This window comes from Nesoenas mayeri (assembly GCF_963082525.1).
Source record: "Nesoenas mayeri genome assembly, chromosome: 1".
In the NCBI taxonomy this organism is placed as follows: domain Eukaryota; kingdom Metazoa; phylum Chordata; class Aves; order Columbiformes; family Columbidae; genus Nesoenas; species Nesoenas mayeri.
This window is the reverse complement of record NC_137541.1, coordinates 167,552,935-167,564,872: the sequence shown is the minus strand read 5'-3', so window position 1 is coordinate 167,564,872 and position 11,938 is coordinate 167,552,935. Positions and strand designations below refer to the sequence as shown.

Sequence of the window (11,938 nt, the reverse complement as noted above, 5' to 3'; positions counted from 1 at the left end):
AGGGACACTGTCGCACACTTTCAGACTTTGTACTGTGATTGTATTATATTGCAGGAGAGAACAGTTCAGGCACAGCCCTGATGGGAAGTTCACTTTTTATACCATTACCCTCTCGCCCATACATTTTTCAGAATAACTTACACAGTCTTTTTCTTCCACTTGAGACGACGGGGTCTGAGGAATGCCTTCCTCCTCAAGAACAGCATTTAGAATAGTAGGCAGTGTGTGGTTAGATAGCCTTCACATGTAGCTGCAGTATTATGGGATCCTCCTGCACTGGTTTTAAAGTATGAACACAGTGTTTCTCCAACAACAACAAAGTCACTGAGCTATTAAATATATATATATATACATTATAAACAACTGTATAATCTCTATCTGCAGAGCAGCAGAAGGCAGTGAACCTAATGCTAAAAGGTACCTTGCATTCAACGAGGTCTGCAAGAAAGCATTCACACTCCTGCATTTCTCTACTACTCAGTGCAGCTGTAGCTGGTTAAGTTCACAAAGTGCATCGTTGGTCCCTTAACTGCTCACTTATATACATCATAGTGCCAAATACATCAGGAAACAAAAAATCAGAAAACTAACACTACAGTAAATTATCATTCTGTCTACAATAATTGAACAAAATGACCCAAAGCAAACAAAACAATATGAAATTTTTCTTCTTTTTGCAATAGTTTATGCAAGACAACTGAGATGGAAAAATAACTTGGTTCACTTTGTGTATTTGCAAGTGTTTGTGGTACACCAACTTTTACACGTGTCTTATATGGTAACAAGAAATAACAACAATGCCTCCAAAAAAATCAATAACTGATAAAACCTGCATTACAGCGGAAGCTGACAAAGATCTGAATTGATTTTTAGACCTCAAGTGGAACTGTCTGTCTCTAATTAAAGTAACAGTTTAACCAATCAATGCATTTTACTTACAGTGCAACTAATTTTGAAACATATAATGCTATAGCTCTGATGTTTGACTTCATTTCTGAAGATGACGATGTTAAGTTTGGATGATCATTTAGACATTTTTCACTTCGGTGTGGTTTTTGAGACACTCTGAAAGAGCATCAATATATTCTTTTTTTAGTAATCATATTGACAACCACATGATTTATGATTGGTTCATATACACTGCTTCTTGATGAAAATAAAATTAAGGTGAAAAAATAAAATTGAAAAACCCACTTTTTTTTTCAAGGTGCTCTCTATGTCCATAAGCTGTTTTTTTTTTTTTCTCCAGATACACCCTTATGTACCCGCTCAGATTCTGCAAGTTAAACTTGTGTCTGTGACATCTGATTTGCATCAAGTGTCTCCTCTTGTAAAAGATCTCAGGTGCACCGAGTGGTTTTGTAATTATACAGTAGGCTTTCAGGAAGGCAGAGCTACTCTGATTATACAGTTTCTTATATTTTTAAAAACAGATTATCTCCCTTGGCAAGATTGTTTTCAAATGTAACTTAAACTCCGAAGTATTAAAATAGCCATAAATAATCCTATATAATAGTAGACTACATTGTCACAGCTTCTGATTATTGGTAAGTTCTACTGAAATGGGAACCAATTCATTTTAGTTTAAAACTTGGAACATTTTAGCCATAAGCTTCTCTAATGAGCAAGAAGGATTCGAGTCAGAGGAAAAAAAGAAAGTTTCCTACAGCATATATATATAGTACAATGCCTGTTGCCTTCTCCCAAGACTGAAAACACCGAACTTCCACCCTGTTCCAATTGAAATAGTTGCTACTCATGCCCAAAAGTAACAAACCCTGTGACAGAGGAACAGCAGATTATGCTTTTATCATAGTAAGACTTCTGCCTCCCTCATCTGAAACACAGCATCAACAGGTTAAGACAAGGGGGAACTCTTTAAAGACACATACAGAGTTCTTGAGTAATAAAAATCACACTACAGACATGAAAATAAGATGCTTTCTGCAACTGTGGATTTTAATGTCACATGAATAGAAAAATGTTTTATGTCTCTCTAAAATCCAGGATTTAAGTATGGCAAAGTAATAATGTTTTCCTCCTTGTCTTAAACTTTCAGAGACAGAATATTAATGAGAAAAGTATGTTTCCTCCTCTTCTTTCACATTTTGTCTTGGTAAGTGACAGTAAACCTTTATGTATTACAGCTAGGAAAGGTCAAAGGGAAGGAGAGGGACCAGAAAGAAGAAATGTGGAAGGAAATAAATAAGACTATCACATAGGGAGTCTTGAAACAGACAGTATTTTTGAAAGAAAAAGTACTATTTATATGCACATAATTTCCATGCCAAATTGTCCTGATTGTGATGACAAATCAATTTTTTTTTCTGAATTTCCAGTTGAAAATCAGAATGTGTAGACAGGGGAGGGGGGGGGGGGGGAAATAGTATTTTCACTGGTAAGGATTTGTTGTGCTTTGTCACACTGTAGTCTACCTGCAACCCTGATCTGCAATTGATTTATTTAAGATGAGGCAATACATTGCTGACTTTTTCAGTAAGAAATCTACCCAGTACTATTCATACAGGCACTACTCATTCAAGCGTGCTCTCATATTCAGCCAACTTCTTTTTGGGTCTCTGCTTCAGTGACTGATTGAGAAATTAGTCTGTGCAAATCAAATCACTATTACATGTTGTACCTGCACCCATCTAGGAACATCTGAGATGAGACAGACCGTTCAAATCCATCTTCCCAAACAGTTAATTCCTAAAGATAATTGAATGTTCTGCTGCAGTACAGAAATGCTTTGTATTCTCTCCCTGCCATTTAAGAATAAGCTTTAAGATTTCACTCATCACAAAAAAATGAATTATTTTCTTTTTTTTTTTTCTAAAAGAGAAAAAGGTAATACAAGTCATACTGTACATTAGGAAAAAAAAGGCAAATTATGCATAGTGCATAAATGATCAGTACTTTGCTACTACCAAGTCACTTCCACCTCACACATGCTAAGGGTTTTGTAGGAAACTGTAAAAAAGCTATTCTGTTAATCATCGCCATCACTTAACTAGTGCACTTTGGGGAATGTTGGCTTTACTGATTTGCAAACTTGCTTCAATATGTAAATACTCACCTGAATATGATCTCAAACCCTTTAAGAATGCATTTTATTTCCATCTAAAGTACTACATCTTTTTATTCTCCACTTGAATCCAAGTTTCTTTCTCTCTCTTTTTTTTTTTTTTTTATTATGATCACTATCGCAAAAAAAGAAATTATAATCAAGCCTCAAACCATTAAAGAGCAAAATAAAAAATTTGCTTGAGGATATTAATAGAGATATTTCTAAGTTACTGTACAACAAGTTTGATATATTTATTTGTAGCTCACATCATTTGGAAAAATGTGAGTCCAGTCCTGTAGGTCTCCAAGCAACCCTCACAGTGACATCAGAATTGATAGGTTAACAGATCAAAACACTAAAGCAACAACACAACAAATGGAGCAATAATAAGGGTTTTCCCCTCTCTCATGGTTTAATAGCTGCCTAAAATCAAAGTCCTATAACATGTATATCTGGCACAACTTTCACATTTATCTTCAAAACCTGTGTATGGAAAGTTTTCCTTGCTTGTACCTCCACTTTCGTATCTCAAAGGACAAAGTAGGCACGCTTTAATAACATTATCTCAATCCACTTGAAAAGCCTTCTTAATTCTTACTACAGCAATCTAATCTGTCTGAGGCAAGATTTTGCTTTTATTTAGAATAGTAAACCTTATCTAACTAAGCGCAATATTAGGATGTTAACCAACACACACGCGCCAACTTTTAAGAGTCCCCGGTGCACATACTAACTCACACTACCTGAAGCCCTGACCCCAGCGCCACTTATCCCCATTGGTGGTGCCCAATGCCACCCCCACCAAACGTCCTCGTCCCCAAGTGTCATACGTGCAACCCAATTCACTGGCAGTGGGCCTACCTGGGGTGGGGGGGGATCCACTATTTATCCTCATTAAGAACCAAGTGGAAGGTGACAACCAGGGTTTGATGTTAAGACCAACTTCAAATTTCACTATCAACAAGAAGACGGTTTTCCTTTTCCCTTAGAACCTGTCATCTAGATAGCCAAAGCATTTGCTTATACTTTCCTTGACTGAAACATCAATCACTGGAAAGCCAGGGCTCACCTTCAGCATTGTCAAGTTTATCAATACACTGAAAAGGCTGGATTTACTGTCCACTGAAATCAGTGGGGTTTGGGGTTTCTTAAAAAATATAGCCTAAAAGTCAAAGATTCCCCAAGTAAATGGATTATTTGATTATTCCCATGTTTGTTTTCAGTCAGCAACCCAGGACAGTTTAGGCATAAGCACCTAATCTAATTAAAGAATCATATTCAGTGAATGGAAACATATGATGGTTACCAACCTCTTCAAGAACATTTCTAGATAAAAAATAAAAATCTCTGTTTATCATCACCCAAGTACGATCTTATCTATATGCCTCAACACTTGGTCAAAATATACTGATGCACTTTAAATACAGACAAATTACTCATGCAATATAAGCCACCTTCCTCCTGGCAAATTCCACTCAGAAGGCTAAATATATACTGCTCCTCTTTGTATACCGAAGTATCCTACCAGCTGGTGCAGAAAGAAAACCAGCTTACATTTTTCACCTGAGAGGTAAGGTAAAAACAAACAAACAAAACCCCCAAACTAACAAACAAACAAACAAACAAGGCCCATGTATCACCTAGTTTCATTCTGCAAACTAGTCAGGACTTGTACGTTTTAATTTCACTTGATTGATAACCAATACGCACAAACACAGAGAGTAAGATTTTTGAGTACTACAGACCTATGTAAAATAGCCCAAACACCAGATCACAGGTTAAAATTAAGGGGCAAAAAGATGTAACGTTTACTCAGTGCTCTGGTTTTCAACTTTTAGTGAGTTCCTAATTTATTGGTTATAACTTGTTTTTGTTGGAGAGGGTTCAGAAAAGGCTGTGAGATTTTTCTAAGCGTCAGCTTAAAAATACTTACAACTATTTCTTAAATGCCAGCTTAAGAAATGTATAAAAAAAATTCAATATTAAGACCTCTAAACTTGGAGAGACATGCTCAGAACAGGAAATGATAGTTTGTTAATAAAGAAAGGTAAATCATTCTCTAGGCTTCCGGTGGGAAACTTGGCAGCAAAAGGATTTTGACCTCAGTGGAAGGTAAATGCCACAAATGACAAATCAAGCAACTTTCTTCTTACGAGTGAGGCAAATGTTTGACATAAGGCTGGACTGCACTCAGATCTATCATTCCCTGTGGCATATTCTTGTACTTTTAACAAATAACCCTGCAAGATTTTTTTCACTGACCGTATTAATTTTCTCTTTTTTTTTTCCTCTCTTTCTCTGAGTAAAGCCATGCAAGCCTAACATTTTTTGTGAATGATTACTTATTTCCTATTTGAAGCACAAAAGCTCATCACTTACAGAATAGGTCAAGCTTTCAGTGCCTATTAGTCCTAGTCTGGAATTAATTAATCCATTTCCCTACGTTCATTTTCCTTTTCTGTTGTAGGAACAGTATACGGGACATTTGTGCAAAGGAAGGAAGCAAAATTCCTGTATTATTTTCAGGTGAAGTAGTAAACAACAATAAAAATACACTTTAAAATTCTATTTTCGTCTTCTTATTAGACTCAATGGGATTATATCCCTGTGAAGTTTGCAATTAGAAGTACCAGTTATCCCAACTTAGAACAATAAATGGGGGGAAAAAATGACAAGTAGCCCAGTTTAATTTCAAACGTTAATATATTTTCTATTTTATAGTGAACATATGCATCGTTCACCCCTTATTTGCAGCAACTATGACGTTCTCATAAAAAGGGGTGACACTTGTAAGATGCCTCTTAAAATAAATATTTCTTTTTATAAAATAATAAAACTTCAAATAAATATTCTTTACACTAAACAATATGTTGAAAAAATTAGAAAATAAAGGCTGAATTTTACTGTAACTGTACAATATACATGAAGTCCAAAGGGAAATCAGAATCTTGTAATAGAAGGTTTCTGTAAGACAAAATACAATCTAAAAACATACTGATTGATTCACATTCTTCCGAATGTACAACATATTAGTATAATATTTTGTGACTGTGCCATGTCTTATGACACCACTTATTTTTCACAGTTGAAAATATTATTGTATATACAAAAATATAGCACATTATCTCTGGCAGAAAAAAAAAATGAAAAAAAAGGAGTCATTTGCTAATTTACAGATTTTGCAAGTACTATTCACAAACAATAGAGTTGCCTAGGAGTGTCTGTGTTGCTTTAGCTTATGCAATATGTGGGTCACAATGTACTGCATCCCATTTTTTTTTCTGTATCCCACTAGATGGATTCTAACAAGCGGATCAGTTAAGATGGCACACACAGAGAGAAGCATTTCACTGCGAAGAGCAAAGTATATCCCCCTACCCTTCTACTACAGTGCCAAGACCATAGCTGCTTAGTTGGTTGCATATGTATTTTTAAAATAATTCTTGTTACTTTACTATTTCTGACTAGTGATGCTATGTCGGCTTTTCAGAGTTCCTGGGGGGGACGCTGGGAACTTTGCAGCAAACTGTGTTGGAGTGTTTACAGCGGCACCCCGGCCGATTTACCCGGTCGTAACAGCCCTGGCACAACTTAAGGCAACCCTTGGCTGGTAGGTAACACCACAAGCAAGGCAGAAAGAGGGACACCACACCCATGGCGGACCATCTAGTGCAGCAATGCGACTGACTGCAGGAGCAAGGGTTGTCAGCGCAGTTGTCCTCGTCATCGTTCGAGCAGTGATAGAAGAGGCCCTTCACGCAGCAAACGCAAGTCCCGTAATCGACCACGTTCTGGGCTGAGCAAAGACACTGCTTGTCACAGATCCAACACGATGGGAGGGTCCTGGGATATGTGCACTCCTTGCACTTACACTTCCCACAGTCCTCACACCTGTAGCTGTGCGCTCCCAAGTCGTCTTTGCTCAGCGGCTTCAGCTCACTTGTCTTGAGCTCAGACTTGGGCTGCATTCGGACTATCCCGTCGGCAACAGGCCCTGAAGATGATCCTAGAAGTCTCTGTTCAGACGAATTACTGCTCGTACTTGTCCTTGTACTGCTCCGTGAACCTGTGCTGACCGTGCTGATGGATCGGGACAGAGGCGCCCGAGGAGAGGCGTGCGTCTGCGTGTGCTGAATCCGGCTAAAATGACGATGCTCGGACAAGCCATGGGGTCTTTCACTTTTGGGCTGGGTTGCTAGCCGAGGAGTGGACTTGACCCCTGGCCGTGGAGCCACCGTAGGTCCCTCCGTGTACTCATTTGTGTTCCGGATGGCTCTGATCTGGTCCAACGACAAGACGTGAACCTGCTGCATCAGGACATCCCGCAGGTCAGGCTCCCCGTGCGGTCTCCCACTGTCACGCCGAGCCTGTAGCAAGGCTTGCGACCCACTGCTGTGCTGAGCTCTTGTCTCCATCAGTGCCCGGAAGCGTGCTCACCCCGGCAGGCTTAGAACACATCTGAAATCCTGGAGCGACAAAGAGAGGATTCACTATTGCAACACATCACACTCCCTTTCCAGCAGCCTTTCAAGCCTGCAGGATCCCACAGCACCACACACAATCAAGTAATGCATCAGCCATTAAAAAAAAAAAAGAAAAAGAAAAAAGGAGTCACATCTGGGGCGGAGTGCAGGTCAGCTGAATGCACTTCCCTTTGCCTGTCCTGCCCACTCCTGTGGAGAATGTAAAGGGATTCTGTTCTAGGTCCATGCATATTAACCTGTGGCTCTAGAAAGTCTACCTATTGTGCCTGCTAACCAAGGCTTCCCAGGCCATCTTCTGGTTAGACCATGGCCTTTAAAGAGATTACATTTCAGCCACTTGAAGTGACTCTTCACATCAGGCTACTGAAAAACATATATATATATATATATGCATATATATATATATATATAAAAGCCTGCAAGTATTTAGCAAGTGTAATGTGACCTGCTGATGACAGACATATAATTCTCCAATTTTGCTTAAAACTGGATAATATTTTGGTAGGCTAGTCTCTTTACACATTAAACTTTACATGATGTAAATAGGAAATTTTAGTTTAATAGCAATGGTCCCAAGAAAAACACTAAATAGCAATAAAATGTTTGAGGTTAGACATTAAATGAGTTAGTGCTACCAAAAACTTCAACAGCACAAGTAAAAATATCTCTCCAGTATTTTAGTGTGTGTCACACTTGTGTACACCACTGTGATTGTTATTTTAAGGCTCAATACTACAAAAGCAACACCACCACAGTTTTATTTTTTTAAAATGTGTAAAAAATTCCATAGACTACATTTCAAATTGTATATATTACCATGAGTGGCTTGTGGGACAGAGGCATGCATAATATAATCAAACAATGCCAGCATCCAAGAAGTCTACTTGACTGTGAATATGACTTTAAAGGATCATTAACTACAAAGTAGAAACGCAGACTTAAGAATTTAAATGTAAAGACAGTAAAAGACTCAGAAGATGAGAACTTGTAAATAGCTAATTTCCACACTCAGATATGCAAAAGTTTCAAGTACTGACCTCTAAATTAGTTAATATTTGTTCTGCCTTTATCATATCTTAAAGTGGTTCCAAAATCCAATTACCTATACAAAAATCCAGAACAACATTTTACAATTAAAACCCAAGCAGGAACCAAGCTTCTTACAAGGACCACACAATGTCTTCAATTATACCTAGAAAGGGCACCATAGTGTTACTCTGTACACATCAGTTACCAACAATAATACTATACTGCAGTATAATAAAATATAGCCAAACAGTTTAACAATGAATATCTCAAGACACTGTCTTTACTCTAACAGCAGTAGAAAACATTTAACCTTTTAACTCCTGGCTCCCTCCCCACAAGTGTTTTTTTTCTTATTAAAAAGCAAACAAACAAACAAAAAGCCCACTAAGTTTTAAGAGTGACCACCTACTTTAAATATTGCCAAATCCTGGTTTTGGACACAGAGTGTATGTCATGGTGTCTAACCCCTCAGGAAAACAAAACAAAAAAAAACAACAAACCACCACCAAAAAAACAAACTTGCAAACTTATCGTGAAGCATTGCTTATGTTTTCTTCAAATTAAAATCTTTGGCATATAAAAAGTTTCAGCCAGTAGCCTAAGGAGACTTACTTTTCCATCTGAAACTATCTGGAGATAAAAAAGAACAGAAAATAAAATACCTTCCTCATCACTGAGAGGAACTAGCAGCCCTATCTGCTCTCCACGTCCAGACTTGAGCCAGACTCAGCCAGCCAAGAAGATACGCCGAGTCCAACCCTGCCTCTCCAGAAATGACAACCCAGCGCTAAAGCAAAGCTGACCCTGACCTGCGGACGCTAAGGACGACACCGGTCTCGGTGGCGAAGCCCCTTTCAGACGCCAAGGTGGGAGCTGGAAGAGAAACCTCGGCGCTTTGGCCCCTTCCCCTCTCCCAGGTCCATCCCGGGGCGCAGCAGGTGGGAGGCGGCCGCCCCTCGCCCCCAGGAGCGCGGCCGCAGGCGCCGCCAGCAGCCCCGCAAGTGCAGCCAACCTGGAGATAAACCGGGAGACATCCTCTGGGCCGGGAGGTGGGAGGGGGCTGCTGCAGCCGCCTTATCGGGAAAGTCAAACCCATGTTTCCTTTCAACTCTTCCCCCCCTGCCCTCCCCCGAGAGATGCAAAAGAAGCCTTCCCCTCCCGGGTAATGCAAGGCGCCCTGGAGACGGTCTGAGACAACACCTCCGGGACAGCTGGGCAAAAGGCAGATTACCCCCCTCTCGCCTTGTCATAAGCACCCATTCAGCTCTACAAAGCCGGCCGCTGGAAAAGCTCCTCTTATTTTACGCATATTCTGCAAATTGTCTGAACTTCAGTCCGCCCCCCTCCGCCCCAGCCCGAAGGGACCCAGAAGGCATTTTCAGCGGGACATCGGTCCGAGCCGGGAGATCCTCCTTTTTCTCCCCTTGATAGATCCGCTAGCAGAACAAGAGGCAAGTCTCCAGCACATTTCTTTGCAAACATACATTTGCCTGAAAATTCCTAGGGGAAAGCACGTCTCTCCCTCCTCTGATCTAGCCCTTCTTTCCATCCACCAAGAGCAGAGAAGCAGCATTTGCCTTTTTTTTTTTTGTCTGTCTGCGTGCATGTGTGCGACGACACGATTCCCCACTTCTAAAAGCCAAAGTCCACTCTCGCAGAGCTCAAGTGCCATGATTGCTAACTTTTCCTAGCTGGGATTGGCAAAAGGGCGAGCAAGGGGGCCGGGTTTCGCGTTCGGCACATTTGGGGAAGTTTAAAACGCAAGGGGCTTCTTGCGTGCTGTGGAAAAACCCCGTGTCTCGCTGGCTGGGAGAAGGCAAGCCTAAGTGGGAGAAGTCCTCTGCCCGTGATTTTCTGTTTTGTGGCCGCAGCCAGTGCAAGGCACCCCCACCCCCATCCTCACCGCACACACACCAACCACCTCCTCTTCTTTCAAAGTGCTTTGAAACCCCCATTAAGGGCCGAGTGTGTGATCAGACTATGGATTAGGGCAAAAAGGACTTTACCATCGGGGTGGGGCAAACTGACACACAAATAGCTTGCTGAAAACACCAGCAGGTTTTGGTATTTTTTTTTTTTTGGAGGGGGGTTAGGAGGGGCTGTTATAAAGTAAACCCATCAAAAAAAAAAAAAAGTAACAGCAAAAATTAAGGCTTTCCTTCCGCTCCACACATCTCCTCTGCATAGAAGAATCTGAGCAAGAACTTTCCTCGTCTTACGGGTCGAATTAATTTAATCACACGAGAAATATATATGTGTATATATGCACACACTGCACACACACATATATATTTATACCAGACGTGCACTCACTTCCGAATTGCACGGATCTCCCGACGCCACTACAGACGGGCGTAAATCACTCACTGAAAGGCGGGTTGCCTGCTCTCCCCCAAGCTGGAGGGACAAACAGCCCCAGCGCTCGACAACCCCGCAGCGCCTTCCCTTCAACTCCCCCGGGGGCTTGTCGGAAACCCACGCGTGCCCGGCGAGGCAGGAGCGCGCAGGACCGCCCGTGCCCGGCTCTCCGCTGCAGGGAAAACACGCCGAAGTCCCGTCCCGTCCCCCCCGCGCCCCGCTCGCAGCCCCCGCAGGCATTGCCTCCGTGCCCGCGCAGCCCTCCGCCCTCCGCGCAGCCTTCCGCCCCCTGCGCCCCCGAGGCACCCCGGCGGGGAGCTAACGCGGCGCAGCCCGCAAACCCAAGCAGAGCTTCCCCCCCCAACCCCCTCCTCGGAGAGAAACCGCTCCGAAATCCCACCTCCGGCTCCTCTTTGGGAAAGGAAGGAGAGGGGAAGGGGGGAGAGGGAGAACCTGTACGAATGGAAAAGGGATCGGCCTAAACCATTTCCACGAGTTTTCCTGGAGCAACCGGGGAGGGGGGGGGGGGGGTACTGAAAAGCTTGTTTTGCAAAGAAGGAAAAGGCTCTCACCGTGATCGCGGCGCTGCACCAAACCCCTCTCTCTCTTGTATTTTCTTCTTCCTGCGGTTTGCAAATAAATCCAGCCCTAAAGCAAAAAAAATTCTTTTCCAAACTCTGCTTTAGTCCAACTTGCAAATTAGAGTAAGAAGGATCACCATGTAAAAAAGTCCAGAGCAAAGCTAGGTCTCTCTCCCCAGATCGATTACAAATACGTGTGTGCGCGTATATACTATTAACAATAATCAAAACACCTCTCCGGATCGGGGTGGGTTTTCTTTGCTCCTAAAAAGAAATCACTCAAGTCTCTCACACACACTTTTTTTTTTTCCTCAGTGAACAGGAGGCCGAATCGCCAATACCAAGTCACTTTTTTGTTGTTATTGCAAATGATCAAAAGGCAGGGAAAAGCCAAAGAAAACAAAATAAAGTGGAACTAA

General features: G+C 41.6%; 1 protein-coding gene across 1 annotated transcript; it reads right to left on the bottom strand.

The window, feature by feature from the left end:
- Nucleotides 1-6,540: 6,540 nt before the first annotated feature.
- Nucleotides 6,541-11,556, bottom strand: SPRY2 (sprouty RTK signaling antagonist 2; the record flags this gene model as incomplete). The annotated part of the gene is made up of 2 exons (XM_080338479.1): nt 11,511-11,556; nt 6,541-7,533 (listed from the first exon to the last, which is right to left on the bottom strand). Exon 2 carries the CDS (start codon nt 7,480-7,482, stop codon nt 6,541-6,543), a length of 942 nt encoding a protein of 313 aa, XP_080194605.1. The 5' UTR covers nt 7,483-7,533; nt 11,511-11,556.
- Between the last annotated feature and the right edge of the window lie 382 nt (nt 11,557-11,938).